Source organism: Syngnathoides biaculeatus, chromosome 6, assembly GCF_019802595.1.
Source record: "Syngnathoides biaculeatus isolate LvHL_M chromosome 6, ASM1980259v1, whole genome shotgun sequence".
In the NCBI taxonomy this organism is placed as follows: Eukaryota; Metazoa; Chordata; class Actinopteri; order Syngnathiformes; family Syngnathidae; genus Syngnathoides; species Syngnathoides biaculeatus.
The window spans coordinates 16,921,184-16,940,285 of record NC_084645.1 but is presented as its reverse complement, the minus strand read 5'-3'; the positions used below and the strand labels follow the sequence as shown (position 1 = coordinate 16,940,285).

Below are 19,102 nucleotides of genomic sequence, written 5' to 3'. Positions count from 1 at the left end.
AATCAATCAATTGCAAGCGTTACAATGATTAGCATATATTTTTTTTAAATTCACATAATGGGCAGCATTGGGATTGGAGGAGGTGTGGAAACAAATTGCCAGAGTGGATATATACACATAGCATATGCATAGATAGTGAGGACAGGAGACAAGTCGCCTGCAACATTCTCACCAGCTCATTCTGTATTAAATCAGGTTATACCGCTAATGTTCAATGCTCCAGTTACGCAAGGGTACCAGACTCCTCTTCTGCATACAGTAGTGCTCAAATACTAGTGGTTCGATATGACTAACCAGATTAATCCACATTTTCAGTATACTTTTTTGTACACTGTTCTTCTGAACAATGTGTTGAACCATCCATTTTCCTCAGGCTTTCAAGGAGAAATGCACGTTGAACGGGTGGTGGCTTCATCCTTAAATAGGAGCGACCTCATTTATGCATTTTTCATAAAAGTGATGACCTCACCTATTGGATGCCACACTATTTTGTGAACACACCCCTTTCAATAAATTGCCCAATGCATTGATCCATGACAATGATTTACAACTCCCTTTTGACCAATCGGTGAGCGTCATTTTCTGAAGTCCGCCCATGTGATCCACATCCGGGATCTTATACCCACAAGCTAAGAAAGCGTGTGCTTACTTTCAGCCTCTGAATTGCGAGTGTAGAGTCCTGCTTATATGCAATTCAGAAATATGGTGCTTCGATGTGGAATTGCGACGAGCACTATCCAGAGAGATTACTGGGAGGATATCTGATCCTACCCCAAAGCATAATTTAGCAACGGCACGACCATCTGAATGTATCGAAGATAAATCAGCACAAAGCCGTCTGTTCCAAGGTAAATTATTCAATTAGTCGGTGTAACGGCTATAAAGTACAATCATGATGAACATCTCCTGGAATGTGACAAGGGGCTTGCACTACAAATTGACAAAGACCATCCCATTATTTTCAATGTTATTCATTATTTATTTCATTATTTCAACCTGTAATTCATATCCGTCTGACAAAGAATCAGTTTTCTTTTCCTCCTTTCTGTTGGTCGAGCTACAACTACTTCACTCATCCATACTGGTTTGATTTTGGACACTCTGGGTTTATTCCACTGCTGTGGCAGAGACCTGCAGTTTTGCTCACATGGCACGTGAGAAAAGTTATGGCGTTTGAGCCCTTGTAGAGTTTTAATCTAATCAATAATATGGGAGCACACCAACACACACCAACCAGCCAACACATTGCAGAAACTAACTGGCGTTCCTGTTTGGGAAACCTTGACATTATGAATATATCTCAGTTGAAAGTAATTCAGGCCTTTCTATACACTCTTTGCCGGTATTTCTGATACCATGTGCATGAGGGAAACAGAAATACTATTGGGAATTTGCTCTAATGAATCCCTCATATTATGCTTGGGCCGCACTGCGTCCGCCATTTTGATCGGTAGCTTGGGGTGCCTAACAACAGTATCTAAGTAGGCGTGGCTTAGGCGCCCTGCACGGATCCATCCATTGCACAGTATGTCCTGTATATCATGAATGTTGGGTATTATTGGTTTTCTGAGAATCTCCTGCATCTACTGGTAACTTGTTTGACAAGTAGCAATAAAAAATATACTGAATATGTGGATTAATCTAGTTGGTCACATTGGACTGCAATTATCCTGAACACACTGTATATGACGTCATCATGTGAGACTATTTCTTTAAATTTCAAACAAATCAACAATCGGACAGGATTGAAGCCTACACAAGTGCTAGGGGTATGTTGGTAGCAAAACTGGGTTATACATGGGGCGGATAGATTCATGAGTTCCACAGGCATACACTATTTCAGTTGACAGTGGTTATCACTATCTCATCCCGTATTTCACCACTTTGTCTTTTGACAAAATAACCAATTGACAGTGATCAATGCACTCAAGCAGGGATGACTCTCTCCATGCATGCAAGACCGCTACGGTGCCTCACTTGTATGGAATGAATCAATTAAGCTACTTTAATTGGTGGCTAATAAGGTCAGCATTCCCATCTACGCAGTCAGCCCCTTTTTAAATATGCAGGCCATGCAGGTCTCTGAGATTACAATAACCTCCCAAAATCCCAACAACACATGCCATATTTGCACTAGTCATAAAAATCAAGCCCTTTATTTCTATACAATACATACAAGTGTTTTTTTTAATTCATTTTCGCATGATCAAGCACTATAGGAAAAAGATTGTGTCCTAAAACATTTCTGGGGAATCATATCTCTGCACTGGTGAGCTATTTTTAGAACAGGCTAGTGGGGTACTCATGTGTTCCATGGGGGCTTCTTGTAGTTGTAGACCCCTGTACTGGTTTAGACTATGAGTATTCCTCTATTGTGTTTTTGTCATAACATTACTAGTAGTTAAACTTAGTTTTACACATTATTAATAGTTGAGAACATTATAATACTACTTAAAGTTGCCTGAACAGTTAATAAAAGTTGTATGATGGCAACAGTTTGAGCCTAGAATGGATCACTTCCATTTCCATTATTTCTGATGGGAATTTCCCCCCCAATCAGCATCTTGGAACAGTCTGTGTTCAACTTTGGACTTTCCACAATACTTGGTATGAATTAATTAACAGAACCGATTGGGACTCCTAAGGCCTGGATGAGCAGCTCATTAATGGACATAAAAAAATAAATTAATTGTGAATCAAAGTGACATTCTCAACAGAGACACAGACCACATCATTAATGTGCCAAATTACAGAAGAAACAAAGCTTCTCACCTCCATGGCTACTTTCTCAGCCTGGTCGTAGAATCGCGTCTCCAGCAGACCAAAAGAATAGAGTCCTTTCAGATACCTGAAAATACACATGAATAGAAAAGTTAAATTTATAATAAAATTGATTTTTTTCTAAGATGATCATCATGACAGCAGACGATTACGGTACTAATTTGAAACACCATCAAGAATTTCAACACTTGGTATCTGTCAACTCTGATTTCACTAGAATACAGTACATTATATGAAGCAAAATACTGGTTTGAAACTGGCCATTTACCACCAGTGGTAACTACAGGTCAAGGCTATGTACAATTACTTGGTTCAAATCCACACCAGTCATAAAAATAAGTGTTGACCTTTTGTTGTCATCTGAACATACCAAGTTAAATTCAAATACACTTTCTCTAGTTGAGTGTCACACCAAGTTGTAAGCCGCGAATACAAAAAATTGTGCGACCTCATTTTTTCTATGCTTCTTCGGACAACCTCTTCTTGTCTAAAGAGGTAAACGTTTCTCGTGTTCTCTTACAAGTAACAAACATCCAAATGAACTTTTCCTCAGGCTGTCACACACACACACACACACACACACACACACACACACACACCACACACACACCACACACACACACACACACACACACACTTGTGACCAATAACCAACTACTTTCATCACATTTCCACTTACTGACTCTAGAAGCTAACAATCATCTAATATTGATTATTGCATGAAATTAAAAACAAAAGTCTTACAATTAACTAGTCTTTTTCACAAATCCATCACTGATATACAAAGTGAGGAAAAGAGATAGTTGACAACAATGAACATGTGAGAGTGAATTATTGGTTGGCTATGGCCAAATGATACCTGAAGCTTTTAAAATTTAGGCATTTGAGTAAAAGTCCATTAAAAAAAAAAATGAAAAAAGGCCTGATTTGATGTAATCTTCAGATACTTCTCATCATGTATCGGAGACGATCAAACTCGTGATGGTTCTTGCTTTGATCTAGACATACAATCCCTAAAAGTTTCAAGATTAATGAGCAATTGATTGTGATCGACAGCTAAAAAGAATCACAAACTAACTCTAGCATTACCTTCCATTTTTTTTCCTGAAATGCCCTTCAAAATCAGAGGGGTTCCTGCTCTTAAATAGTAATCATTTTTAAAAAAAATGGGCCCACTAGCAGAGAACTACAAAAACAAGTACTACATATTAATCTGACCATTCCTGAGCTACCTTGTGTTTGGTATCTTCAAAAATACAAAAGAGTCCAGTTGTCTTTTTTCTTTTTTTAAGGTTTTATTGATTCCACATAAACACAAATCCTGCTAAGACATTGGGAAAGAAGTAGTGGAATTTCACAAACAAAATCAGATGAGTGTTGTGAAACAGTTTGAACACCTCTGAACCTACCAGATGATGGTTGCGTTCAAATCCCATGAAATTCCTCATTCCCAAGAGTTCTCTATGTCCAGGTGTAACGGAGTTAAAAATTGTGCACCCCCACGTACACAAGGGAAGCAAGTACTGGGAGCTTATCCACTTTTGGAACTCTGCAACCCTGGATTCCCTCTAAGTGTACGAGGGGTGCAAGGCTTAATTACAATGTTCCGCTTAGGGTCAATATGTCAGGCAACTATTTACAAATTTTGTGTGATTATAAAAACAATAAAATACATACTTTTAACTCTGTTGCACAGGTACACTATCAGTTTCTGCAAATGGGTGTAAATGCATTGTATCACGCGTGTCATCTACTGTACCTGGACAAAGGGATATGAGGCTTCCAATGGGGCAGCACTCGAGCCACCGAATCCCTCATCTGAGTTTGGGCTCCCATATAGAAATAACTATCGTGGGCAAACTTGAGGGCAAGCAAGTCTGTGGGATGATCAACCAGGATATCTTCCCAAACATCACTGGCTTTGGGGAAATTCCTACAAGAAACAAGTCAGTGCAAGGACAGGCAACAGCATTGTTCTTAGAAAAATAGATCGCCATGTGACAACATTGACTCCACCTTAAGTATTTTTGGTTTATTTAGGGGAAGGAAAAAAAAACTTCAGGATTTTAAATCCTATGACAAGTATAAATACTGGTAGAAAAAAAAAAAAGCAGCCTCGATAACACCAGAATACTGAAATGTTTTATGACTGTCAGGTCTGTCAATCACAAGATACAGAAATAGTGTAAAAACAAACAAATTGCATTTGATATCAAACCAATTACTCAAAAATTGTAACATCCTGTCACAATAGCAATACTGAAAATTGACACATTGCAAATCATATAAATTCTCATGCCTAAAAATCAGTGGCCAAAGATTGTCACAAAATACTTAAAGCAAAGGCAAATAGCACTATTGTGTCTGCAGATACTGAAGTTTATAAGCACAAGCAGTATATCCTGTATATGTATATATATAGTGTACAATACATTTTCTACAATTCAAAATAGAAAAATGTTCTTTTGCTATGAACAACAAAGCCACCTTTTTGGAATGCTACTTCTTTTTCAAATTACTTTTGAAATGTTGCTGCATTTCAGCAATATGGTCATTTTAAGTCTTGTTTCAGCTAAGCCTGTCACATGTTCCCGCAAGCCCACATCTGTGATGTATTGATTTACAAAAGAACCATTTGCACAGAGTGGTTTCTTTTTTCTGGCTGGAAAAATGAGGACTTCAGACTTAGTACTAGACAGCACTTTTAAGATAGGATAGGAAGAGCCATCTTTAAGTCTTTATCACATGAAAAATATCAGAACACCATACGCTTTTCTTTCCATTTTTTCTTTTACCAAGCGATCGCTAAATGTCTTTTGCCAGACCCTTTATTTAAGAATGTAAAATGTCACCAAGTGAGGATTTGGAACATTTTCACACATCAAATCAGCTTTATGCTACAGTACAAGAAAAGGACCATCGAGGATGATGGACTCTACTTTTAACTGCTCAAATCCACCGGGAGAGAGGAAATGGTAGATGACCTTGTTCATTCAGTAAAGAGGCCAGAGCACTCTCGCAAGCATCCCCCCGATCATTTATTTGGAGCGCAGTGATCTACAACACACCATCTGGACATGGATTGATAAATCATTGATTTAGTTCCCAATGCTTTAGTTCATATGACTGCATCTACTTTGAATCATACACTCCAGCACTTAATTCATCCATTCATTTTCTGTACCAGGGTCACAGGTATGCTGGAGCCTCTCATTGATAACTCTGAGTGATAGGTTGGCTACACCCTGAACTGGTTGCAAGATAATTGCAGGGCACATAAAAAACGAACAACCATTCACACTCACAATCACACCTCAAGGCAATTTGGAGTGACGAATGAATGCATGTTTTTGGGCTCTGGGAGGGAACCGGACTGCCCGAAGAAAACCCACGCAGACACTGGGAGAACATGCAAACTGCACAGAGGTGGGGCCTGGATTTGAACCTCAGTCTTCAAATAGTGAGGGAGATGTGCTCATCTGCTGTCCACCATGTCGCCCCCATCAGTTAAACAAAAAAAAAAAAAAGAAAAATATGCCTGTGACGACACTTGCCATTCGTTTAGTAATTTTGTAGTAATTTTGCTAGTTTGCAGCTTCTTCCTGACTGTCACTTGGCCTACAGACATGCTGAGTTGTCCTTTGATTTGAATATTAACTTTTTTTAGTTTTATTAAAAACGCACTGACTTCATTGTGTGAATATTAAACCAGATTAAAACTTGGAGGTTTCATTGTACTGTGTTTAAGGGACTCATCTGTGGACATAGATATACAGTACAAACACCAATATTGATTAATTCAAAAGCATAGCTAATTCTATCACAACACATTTGGGGTCATTTATGGGATTCGTAAATCCCCAAACTCCAAGCCTGATCCTCTTTTCCTCACCTCGCTAAAACTCACCCATGCGAGAAGAACTCCATGGCCTTCACGTGGAGCCTCTCTCTGGAAGTAAGGTTTTGATTGTTGGCCAGCTCCACAGTTTTCTTCACAGCGCTGGCCAGACGTTGGTCCAGGCGGGGGGAGTTTGCTGTTCCCACCAGCTCTAAGCCTGTGCTCACCACACGGCCCATCACTGCAGGGAAAGTCATCATATCAGTCATCACGCTTTTCTCTCTCTCGCTGCAAATTCAAGGCTCGAAGCCGCTTTATTGTTGAAACTAGGTCTCTCAACTCCTGCTTCTAGTGTATTATTTTATTCATTTATTCTTGTTAACTCATGCAAAAACTCATTCTTAAAATATTTAAAAGTTACCAGATTAATAAACAAAGTACCAGCAACACCTTAAAACTAAACAAAACCCACTGTTTTAATGAAGTAAAACCGCTCTTAAACAGCAGAGACATTTCACCAAGTAAGGAATGGGGTCAACCACTACTTTAATATTTATGTAATTGCACACACGTCTAGATGTCTGTAAGACCATTCAGCTCATAGAAAAATAATCTCACGTCGGGGAGCATGCATCTCTTCAACCATAAACTTAAATTTCAGGGGATACCCCAGCCCGAAGCAATAACAGCCAAGCCATCTCATTTAGTGTTCATGCACCCTAATGTTTACTTGACGTTCACCAATGATACAATTAACAAGTCTCATTTTGGTATCAGAAGGTACTTTGTACCAATTGAGTCTAGCCAATGTTTGAGGTCACTCGTTAATGTCCAAGCTTGCTAACCTAAGGGAATATAAGCTCATGAAAGACTTAAAATTTCAATTGGACTGTTTGTATACAATCTCAAGGGTGGCTGGTTACCCATCAATTGTAAAAAAAAAAGAGAAAAGAAAAAAAAAAGTATATATATATTTTTTTTTTTTTCTGAAAATGTGCCTGTAAGGGAGGTGCTCTGCGGATCTGGCCAATTTAAATAATGTGATAACAAATTCCACACTTTTTCCACCAATTACTTAGCAACCAGGCTGGACAAAGATCCAAAGAGCCACTTTTGAGCAGTAGTCTAAACACTATCACGGCAAACCAAAAGGTAAACAGAAATGCAGTATTTGCACAACCTTAGCATTACTTAAGAGTATTAGCATTTATGTTAAATTAGCCAGTGGTGCAGGGTAAGCAGTGTTGGATGGAGGGTTTTATTCGGGGGGCTGTACAGATGCTTCAGCTACAGGTCTTATCTTTTGATGATCAGAATTTATAATTTCTAAGTGAAGTTGTTGGCATGATGTTGGTGCAGGGGTATTTGTGTCTGGCGATGTTTCACACAGTGTTAATGGAAAAAACTTTCAGGCAAGTTGGTCTTTTTTTATGGATATTGTTACAATAACCAAACATTACTTTCGGGCATTTTTGCTACCTGTCTTATTTTCTTTGTTTTACATTAATGGCAGTTAACGCCAACTTTGATGTGATTTTTTTAATACAATCTTGTTACCGAAATCCGGATCAGCCGCCTTGATAGCAGTCATGCACCCTTCAATTCCTCCAATACTGTCAATGTTGCGCCATGTAGCATACTTGAAAGAAAACAAAATGCACACAATGTAAACAATTCTAAAAATCTGACTCCAATGGTACGTTGTGTTACACAAATAAAAACAAAATACAATGATTCGCAAATCAGGTCTAACATTTATTTGAATACACTACAAAGACAATATATTTAATGTTGAAACTGATTTTTTTTTAGCAAATAATCATTAACTTGTAATTTTTTGGCTGCAACTCGTTCCAAAAAAGCTGAGACAAGGTCATGTTTACCAATATGTTATATCACCTTTTCTTTTAACTACATTTAATAAATATTTGACAACTTTGGACAATCATTGTTAAAGCTTTTTAGGTGGAATTACTCACCTCTCTTGCTTGATGTACAGCTTCAGCTGTTCAACAATCCGGTGTCTCCATTGTCCTATTTACGCTTGATAATACGCCACACATTTTCACTGCAGGCAGCCAAGTGTAGTATTTTACTACAAAGCCATGGTATTCTAATGTGTACAATTTCATTTGGCTTTGTCTTCCTGAACTAAGCATTGTTGTCCATGAAAAACATGTTGCTTGGATAGCAGCACATAATTCTTCAAAACCTAAACATATCTTTCAGCATTAATGGCGCCTTTACAGATGTGTACGCCACCCATGCCATTGAGATTAACACAACCCCATTTCATCACAGATGCTGGCTTTTGAACTTTGGGTTTATAAAAATCCAGACGCTTCTGTACACCATTTCCCAAAACAATTTAAAATGTGGACACATCGACCAGAGAACAATTTTCCACTTTACATCAGTCCATCTTAGATGAGCTCAGCCCCAGAGAAGCTGGCAATGTTTCTGGGTGTTGTTGAGAAATAACTTTTGCTTTGCAAAGTAGAGTTTTAAGTTGCACTTACGGCTGTAGCGCCAAACTGTATTTACTGACAATAGTTTTCTGAAGTGTTCCTGAGCTCACATGGTAATATCCTTTACACTGGGGGTGCCCACACTTTTTAGCCCCAAGATCATCTGAGATGACACGCTGTGGCGACCCCTACCAGGACAAGCCGAAAGAATTGCATACATAAATACATGGCGGTCTACTGGTAAAGCGTTTGCTTCACAGTTCTGAGGTCCTGGACCCGCCCGTGTGGAGTTTGCATGTTCTCCCAGTGCCTGCGTGGCTTTTCTCCAGGCACTCCGGTTTCCTCCCACATCCCAAAAAACATGTAACATTAATTGGACACTCTAAATTGCCCGTAGGTGCGATTGTGAGAGCGGCTGTTTGTCTCAATGTGCCCTGCGATTGGCTGGCAACCAGTGCAGGGTGTACCCCGCCTCCTGCCCGTTGACAGCTGGGATAGGCTCCAACATGCCCCGCAACCATTGAGCAGCTAAAAAAAAATGGATGGATGGATGGATGGATGGATGGACATACATACATGGACCATAGATGCTCAAATCCCTAAAGCCCTTGCAATTGACCCCTGCGTAGAAATTGCATCATCCGCGTCGCTGACCAATCAGAGGCCAGAGATCTGCATAAACCATGCCCCTTTTTTGGACCCGCAGTTCCCTCAGACAACGTCGCATGGTCCAGTATAGCTTTTGTTAGCATTTTATCGCATATTTGGGTTCTTTAACAATAGATATGGTTAAGAGGTGCAGTCACGGACTTTGTAATAGTGACGACAGGTATCCTGAAAGGCTAGTTAGTGGAGTTCAATTTGTACCCTTTCCAAAACCGAAGACTCAGTACGAAAAATGTCTTCGATGGATCAAACTTTGTGGAAGACCGCATCATCAACTGAATCCATCTAAAATCAACTGGAACAGAAGACCGAGTACAGATAATGTCTTCGATGGATCAAACTTTGTGGAAGACCGCATGATCAACTGAATCCATCAACCGGAACAGATATGTTTGCATGAAGGTAAGCCCTATATTTGATTTTCAATACATGTCTCATATAAATGAATTAGCAGTTCTTCGCTTGCATAACATAGCTAAGTGTGAATGATTGACACACTTGATCTGTGTTGAGCGATATTTTGCGATGATCTGACTGCACAAACGTGTCTCTGTTCGGCGCTCCCGAGCGAAGCTAAACCGGACTTTGTTTGTTTGCACGAAGGTATGCCCTATATTTGATTTTCAATACATGTCTCATATAAATGAATTAGCAGTTCTTTGCTTGCATAACATAGCTACGTCTGAATGATTGACACACTTGATCTGTGTTGAGCGATACTTTGCAATGAACTGACTGCACAAACGTGTCTCTTTGTTGGCGGTGAGCTAAGCTAAACCGGACTAGAAGCCCTAAAAGCCTTCGACATGCACCGAGACACCAAGACTGAAGGAAGGATGTTTGAGGACACTAAAGTAGTGATTGTCGTACTCGGTCGGGACTTACGTAGGTTCGGCACTAATTCAAGAATAATTATTGAGGGGAGCGCGTGACGTTACACAAAGAAAACGAGAGAAACAACTCGTAAATCAAGCCTCGCCTTCTTTTCCTTCATACGGCGGTTCACAAACTGCTATACAGATACACATACAGATTCTGCACACAAGTGTGATAGGTAACACGAAAATAGGAAACTGTCAATGACGAATTCGTCTTTGGGTTATAATATATTATATTATGTGGCTTCTCGGTCTTCCTCTGACTCCGGAAAGATCTCGCGCTAATATCAATGGTTTCTCCGTCGATATGCATGTAAATACCATTAAAATACCCCTCGCTGAAATACTTGACGCCCTGCTGTCAGCTTTTCAACGATATTTCACTGTTAGCTAAAAATGCAAGTGAGAAATCAGCCGGTAAATTGGACAGTTTCGCTTTATTCTTTTCTTGCTGCGCCGCCATTTTTGCTAATTGTTTGTCTGACGTTAGCGCACGTGGCGTGATGTCACTTCAGGAGGCGTGGTTAAGTGCCCTGTACGGAGGGGTCATTTATACATTGAAGAACATTTTCCTTGAACTGTTCTATTTTCTCATGTACTTGTTCACAAAGAAATGAACCTTGCCCCATCTTTGCTTGTGAATGACAGGGAAATTCAGGGAAGCTTCTTTTATACCCAATCATGGCACCTACTTGTTCCCAATCAGCCTGTTTAACAGTGGGGTGTTCTAAACTGGTGTTTGATGAGCATGAGCATTCTTCAACCTTCTCAGCCTTTTTTCCCCACCTCTCCCTGCTTTCTTGCAACGTGTTGCAGCCATAAAATTCAAAGTTCTTATTTTGTAAAAACAAAAATGATCAGTTTGAGTATTGACTGTCTTTGTCATGTACATACAGGTAGAACATGATTTGCAAATCATTGTATTCTTTTTTTTATGTTGAACAACATCCCAACTTCATTGGAATTCTAATTAAAACAAGTGAAAACAAGTTCTCTCATATCATTGTACACGGCTATCTGTATGTAAATTATCTACCTGAGTGAGAATAGCGTCATAAAGTTTGCACGCCTCATTACTGCTGGTGGACAATGGAAGCCCCTCAGCTCTCCAAGCCTGGTGAGGTGAGGGGGAAAGCATCTCATCAGTTAAGCTTCACTCAATAAAATGGACCAAAGTGCAACCTTTAAATGTAGGATATACTGATGATTCCTTTTGGAATTTAAATTGACTCTGCATATTAGTCAACGATTGTACCCCAAATATGAATGACAATCACTAAATAAACACTTTTGTATTTTTAGAGCTTCAGTTGTCTTTCTCTATTCGCCTGATCTATGGTAATAATATTAAATCTGCACAATATGCGGATAAAAATACATTGTATGATATAGCGGTAAAGTAAAAATCGTTATCTAGTGTTTTTCATTTTTACACCAGAAATTAAAATATTTAAAAATTCCTAATTTCAGTTTGGTAGCCTGTTATGTTATAAATTCAAAACAATGTTACAATTAGTGTTATTCGACTTGCGTAAACGTTTGAAAATTGCCGAATGAGTGAGTGGGGCACCTCATAAAACCAGGCAGGTCAAACCCGCGAAAAAAAAACCAAAAGTTTTGTTTTTCTACTCGTTCCGTATTTGCCTCTTGTTCAAAACTCACCTCGCAGTCCCTGTAGCTCAAAGGATCCATTTTGAGGTTTTTGTAGTCTAACAACTGACGGAAACTTCAGACTCTTCGCTGAGTCAAGTTAAGTGACACACACCGGAACTCTTCGCGGAAGTCCAACCTTTCAAACTAAGTGAAAAACACTGCGTCAAAACACTCACCGCACACTAACATTAGAAACACTTTTTGCACATACGAGATGTAACACAAAGTCTGTCTTCTACTGACAATCTCCAAATAGTCTTTATAAAGGCTATTATAAGATCCGTAACTTAAATTACAACATTTAGAAACCAACGGATATTATAGTCGTCAAATAGATAAGGTTTCATGTATATTTAGTTAGCTAGCTAGATGGATATATGGAATTGTTCTATGTCTCCTGGAATAATGTATGTTATTTTTTTTTGCACGATTGTGTTAAGATATATTCAGGTGGAGTAAATAAAGTACATTTGCTGCAGAGATATTGTACCAAGTAGGCATAAACCGTTGCTTTTATATATATAAAACCTCCAATCCAGGTTTATTAATTGAGCATAAATATTTGTGTAATATTCAAAAGAAATTGGCTTGAATATAGTTCAACAGCTATATGATAAATTTAAATCTGGAAATGATTCAAGTACTTACCAAGAAAATAAACCCAATTGATTCTACATACCTACTTTCAACAATGTCTTTAACTTACATGGTTTTACTCGATGCTGGATTTAAATCATTTTCAAAAGGCAAAAGTCCCTAAGTCTTTGGAACTTTACAAGATCATAGGTCTCTATGAATCAGTATTACTGAAAGGAAAAATATTGACAACTTAAACTCAACCCGAAGACATCAAACTGAGGAAAATGTCAATTTCTCAGATGGTTTTCCTAAAGTCTAAAACACAAAGTGATCATTTCAAGTAAAGGTTAGAAAGAACAACTGCATTGTTTTATTGCTGTTTACAGCATACATCCAAGACCCATGAGCATTTTTAGCTACACAAAACATACGTGTCAACAAAGCAGTTGAAAAATTAAGACTCTTATTCTTTACATATAATACAGTTTTCACACATTAATAAATATTAATATAATCATGTCACACTTATCACACTCACAAGCTACAAACAAGAATTGTGTATTTTTGTTTTAACTCACAGCACATCTGTAATACATGCGCTCGAAAAAGAGTGGCCACTTGAGTTTTTTTTCCCCCTTCCTTTAGAAGGCTACGTGTCCTGGCACTCCCGTTCCAATTTGATGCGCAATATTCACAGAATTTGTATTTGCCAGAACCTAAAATTAAACTTATTTTATAGAGAAGCTTAAAACATTTTGTGAGAAGAGTAAAAACCTGCACGTCCACCGAGACATAAACCAAGGCAAAAAGAACGGAGTGTAAAAATGAAAAGCGCATCTGCATGTATGAACACTGCCACTTTGTGAAATGTGTGTGAATCTCCTCAATTTTATGCTATTGTGGGAAACAAAATACAAGACAGGTGATTATAAACAAATATTTGATGAATTTCATATGGACGAAGGGGGCCTTCACTGTTGAAAACAAAGGCTTTTGTGGTTTCCCTCGACATTTTATTAGGTACACAATTAAATGCAAAGGTGAAACAACATCCCTGAAATAATATTTCATCAATTTTGCAGTTTTTTCAAGCTCAGGAGGAGGCTGGCACCAATCCCAGTTGACTGGAAACCCTGGTTGATCATTTTTTTCCAATCACATTTATTCATACTCCCATAAAAACAACTTTCTTCAGGTTGGACCACACAAGAAAAGAGTAAGCCCATGTAGGGGCAGGCCTCATTTCACTGGAGATAATCACAATTTCTTACTAGCTTCATCCAGCATATTCAAAAGGTCTTTAGCTTGTGTTCTGGGGTTGGTTCGTTCATGTCAGACCAAAACACGCTCATATCTGGGACATATAGCCGGCTGATGTTTATACTTGAGTATTATTCTTTGAGCGGATTGAACGTGGCACCTTCAAACATCTGGAAATTGCACCCAAGAATGAGCCAGACTTGTGGAGCTTAGCGATTCTTTCTCTGATTTCCTGTACAATTACTTTTGGTTTTCCCCTGAATTCAAACAAGGAAGCAGTGGGTTTGAGGTACATTCCTAGATGTGCCATCAATTAACTTTCAAAGCCATGACCTCAACATCTGGGGAGTCTTTGTTCTTTGAAGACAGTTTTTGTGCATTTAAACTTTTGATCTTGAAGAAAATCTAAAATTAATTCATTTATTACTGTGGCATTTAACAAATAATTTTGGTGATCCTAACGGACCTGAAATAGGTGGTTTAGATTTGACTACAGACAGTAAGAAAAAAAAACAAAAAAACTGTTTTTGCAGTGCATGTAAACGACTAGCTTCAACTTGTGTGTAGACATCCACACTAACTCACGTATACATTTTTTTGTACATACGTATAATGCAGGCATACACGAGGCACAAGCCAGTGTAAACTGCAGCTCAAACGCAAATAAAATGTAGAGGCTTTCATCAGGAAGGGCATCTGGTTTAAAACCTTGAGAAACAAACATGAGCGTTCCACAGAAATCCGTACCGGATCGATGATAACACAGATTAACAACGTCCGCCGACAGCACTGTTAACCTACTGTGTGCCGGTGGAAATTCAGCCACTGTGGGTCAAAGATGGAGATGTGGTGGAAACCGGGCTCTTGGACAGAAAGTGAAGAGGAAAGCGCTGAGCCTAAAACTGACCAAACCATGTGAAGACAAATTCATGTTTGTAAAAAAAAAAAAAAAAAAGAAAAAAGTCATAAGTGTCGTTAAAAACTGAGGAAATCTGTATAAAAGTAAAAACAAAATAACTACATTTTTTTGAAATCTTGTAACCCTGTCCTATAGTTACATTTACATCCCATGGTATGCAGCAACAGTGGAGTCTTTTTCATTACACAATCACCAAAATAAAAGCTAGCAGAAAAATATAGTTATCAGGGTGTTGAGGAGCAACATACAGACTTTATCTTTGAGCTCGACCATCTGTGAATGAACATCCTTTTGACCTTTGACAGATCATTCCTCCAATGAGCTTAAGAATAAGACTACAATAACCATCTACAGATGTGACGGACCAGGCAAAGTCTATGTTGAGTCTTAACAACTGACTGGGGTTTCTGAGTGTATGTTCTCCCCATTTCCGTGTGAGTTTTCTCCAGACCTCGCAGCCCATTTCTTCAGGGATAGGTTGAATGCACAGAACAACTTTCACTGTACAATACATTGTACAACTAACAAAAGTACCTTTTCATTGCTTTCCAGGGACAATAAACAAGGAAAGGTGCAACTGAGGGATGGTGAATTAATACTCTTCAATTGTGTACCTAATAAAGTGGCAAATGGGCTTATGTCTGTATTCTAATGTCACCTATTAAGATGGGACATAAAGAAAATAAAATACACATTTGCTATGAGAACAGTCCACAGTGGTTAGGTTACTTTTACACTATGTTCCCAGCAGTCTATGCAGGCCCATTTGAAGCACGGTATGTTGGCAATTATTTGTCTCCGTATTCCATTAAGTCTTGCGAAGTTCTGTGTTTATGACAGTATCCGTGATGGGCCGTGGGAGACGAGTGGTTGCTGAATCCCGGAGGCTCAAAGGTGCACTACGCTTAGGCCCGCAGTTCACCATAGATGCCAGTATTTTCCTCTCACAGCTCATCACTTTCTGACGGGGTTGTTCATTTTTGTCATATTCTGTCAAGGTTCCTACTGCTGAAAGATGAACGTCAAGCAGACTTTGAGCACTTTTGTTGCCCTGGCAGTGGAATGGAGCTCTCCTACCAGATGTCAGCACAGGGGTGAGCATGTACGGCCCCGCCATACATATTTGATGTTTTCGTTCAGTAACTATTCACTAATGCATCTCATCCCAAAACATGCAAAAGAGCCCGTAATTTACATACAGACTGCACAGTGTAGTCATGTGCAGGCTCGTAGATGGAGAGTGCTCTCTTACCTCCTAACACACACACACCACACACACACACACACACACACACACACACATCTAGCATTAAAAACAGATATGCCACAACAGGCATTTCAGCTAAATTGAATACATGGCTTAGTTTTAGAAGAGTTATACGGAATGAGAGGGAATGCATTCGTCTCTAATTTGTGTTACGCCCAATTGTTTAGTTGTGTGTGCCCCATATTAGTGATGCCAACCAGGTTTCTCAACTGCACCGTGGCAAACGTTTTGACATTGTAAACATCTGGTTGGGCAATCACCGCTATCACGGCCTGTTACGTTTGACATTACACCCCCCCACCCCCTTCTGTTGTTTCACAACAATCCCGTTTTATCCTGAGTGGCATGAAACAGGGCTGCCTGGCGGCCAGAAACACCGCGTAAGCGGAGAGTTGCATTGTAATTACAGATGTGCAATGTAATATCCTGGGCACTCGTGTGAGTGTGAATGCAAATAATGCTTGATAAAATATGACAAATATATTAAAGGTCAGATCTGATGGATTCTTAGTGTGGATCCACAAAGCACAATGTTAAGAGGGAACAAATGATTTATGTTGTCTCTCTGATTTGTCAGTGTCAGAGAGGAGCTTCATAAGAACATAGACTTCCTGCAGCTAGAGTAAGCCTTGATAGCATTCCTTTTTTTCTCAACAAACCCAGGAGGGGGCTCTTGATCTGATGTTACTGCATCTACACAAATTATTTACAAAACTCAATTCTTTACAATCAGCAGGACCAGACTGCAGTATTCCCTTTAGATAATACCAGATCAAACAAGTCTTTAAACAAAGGTGCCAGCACTTCAAAGCTGTGATAAAACGTGAATGTAGTGTCTTTCTACCCATGGTGACAGCACAAACTGTAAGTGATTAAATAGGTCTGCCCTTTGGCTGAGGGCATGTAAACGCTGCAGACTGCTTCAACCTATCTCAGCAGCAGCAGCAGCCAGGTTGTATGTGTGTGTTTACACATTCACTGCTGAGGGTGTGACAGATTCAGATGAACTGTCTTTTTCCATGTCCACCACTCTATGCTGATCAAAGCAGGCAGAGACTCTTGAGCTCATTTCAACCTAGGACCTGTTGGAGCAATTATTTCACTCTTGTTAAACCCAATTAAGGTTGAAGCCTTTGGAGAGCATCACTGCCTCCAGGTCCTTGTCTTCCTCCTTCTCGCGAAGCCTCTGCTCCTCCAGGAGTGCCACCAGGGCATCACGTTGCTCCACAACATCCAGCATCTCATTTAAGATCTGCTTTTCCTGTGCAAGCTCCTTCTCGTTCTTCAGGTGGTCTGAAAAAGAGCAAAGCAGATGATCAAACAGAAAATACACATTGGTCAATAACAGCTGGATTTAAAAAAAAAAAAAAATCTGCAGATAGAAAGATAACGAGCAACGTGAGGTCAGAGACGCACACAATGTATGCCACTTGGTGGGGGTGTCACACCGATACGGCCGGGTGGTGACCGGGATTTTCCGGAAAACTCCAGTACACGTCGCCATCTTCTAACAACATACAGTATAATTATCTAAGTATAGTTCTGTCCACCAAGCCCTGCACAAGCGCAAACTGAGTGCCCTGACCAGTGGCTGGAGGTACTGGTGTAGATATATTCAACCTGTTCACACCAAGCAAGAACCTCAGCCTCTTCATTTCTGCTGCCTCCAGTTCTGCTTCCTGTTGTTTCTTCAGAGCCACCGTCTCTAATCCGTACATCATGGCCCGCCTCACCACTGTTTAATAAACTTTGCCCTTCATCCTAGCAGAGACTCTCCTGTCACATAACACACTAGAGACCTTCTGCCAGCTGTTCCAACCTGCTTGGACCCGTTTCTTCACTGCCTTACCACACTCTCCATTGCTCTGGATTGTTGACCCCGAGTATTTGAAGTCATCCACCCTCGCTATCTCTTCTCCTTGGAGCCTCACACTTCCCCCTTCACCCCTCTCATTCACCCGCATATATTCTGTTTTACTTCAGCTAATCTTCATTACTCTCCTTTACAGTGCATGTCTCCATCTTTCTAATTGTTCCTCTGCATCCTCCCTGCTTTCACAATATCATCTGCGAACATCATGGTCCAGTCTAACCTCATCTGTCAGCCTAACCAAAATGTGGAAAGCTGACATGCCTTTTCAGTGCAGGAAGGATCCGCAAGGACAATAGAAGGGGGCAAAAAAAGTGGGAACGTGGTAAAATATTAGACCAAGCAGAGCATGCGGATTTTTTCTGCAAAGGATTTGGTCAACAAAATTGTTAAATACTTCTAATCATCAAGTCTCTGTGACCTTACTTTTATATTTACAATTAATGTATCCTTATTGGACACATTATTTGATATGTGACCCTATGAGCAGGATTAATGTATATGTGTGTACATACGATTGGCATTTTCTTACATGGACTACCTCTGTGCATTAACATAACTTATTGTTATTGTTATTATTATTATTATTATTGTTATTATTAGCAGCCACAAAAGCATCAGGGTAGAGGTCACTGGGTTATTGAGGGACTGAGTGATCCCCTAGTGGCAGTAAGCATGTGATGCTAGTTTTGGAGAACGAGGAGGCATCTAAATTCATAGGGTGAATTTTGGGCCCAGTATGTTCTGGCCGTATAGGATGTTTCTCTACACATTCTTACCGGTGAAAGGATTCAAAACCCACACTTAAGCCAGTATAATTGCAAGAATACTTTAATAGCGATGAAAGTGGACTTTGGTGAAAATTCCTAAAAAATACAAATGCGAGCACTGAATGAAATGTGAAGTCCTGCTATGTGGGTCCG

At 39.6% G+C, this 19,102-nt stretch overlaps 2 protein-coding genes across 12 annotated transcripts in view; both read right to left on the bottom strand.

Annotated features, from left to right (window-relative positions):
• Positions 1-12,418, bottom strand: part of ttc38 (tetratricopeptide repeat domain 38) — a 54,851-nt gene extending 42,433 nt beyond the window's left edge. For 3 of the 6 annotated variants that reach the window (XM_061822908.1, XM_061822906.1, XM_061822907.1), the window contains exons 1-6: positions 12,294-12,372; positions 11,668-11,745; positions 8,177-8,258; positions 6,689-6,860; positions 4,541-4,714; positions 2,773-2,848 (exon numbers count right to left, since the gene is read on the bottom strand). In XM_061822908.1, coding sequence (XP_061678892.1) covers positions 2,773-2,848; positions 4,541-4,714; positions 6,689-6,860; positions 8,177-8,258; positions 11,668-11,745; positions 12,294-12,323 — 612 coding nt within the window. In that variant the 5' untranslated portion in view covers positions 12,324-12,372. Of the gene's footprint in view, positions 1-2,772; positions 2,849-4,540; positions 4,715-6,688; positions 6,861-8,176; positions 8,259-11,667; positions 11,746-12,293 lie in introns of all 6 variants that reach the window. The other 3 variants (XM_061822905.1, XM_061822909.1, XM_061822910.1) reach the window with 3 other exon arrangements.
• Positions 12,419-13,210: 792 nt separating this feature from the next.
• mical3a (microtubule associated monooxygenase, calponin and LIM domain containing 3a) overlaps positions 13,211-19,102 on the bottom strand; it is an 88,810-nt gene continuing 82,918 nt past the window's right edge. For all 6 annotated transcript variants that reach the window (XM_061821413.1, XM_061821412.1, XM_061821415.1 and 3 more), the window contains one exon: positions 13,211-17,602. In XM_061821413.1, the coding sequence (XP_061677397.1) occupies positions 17,418-17,602 (185 nt within the window). In that variant the 3' untranslated portion in view covers positions 13,211-17,417. The remainder of the gene's footprint in view (positions 17,603-19,102) is intronic.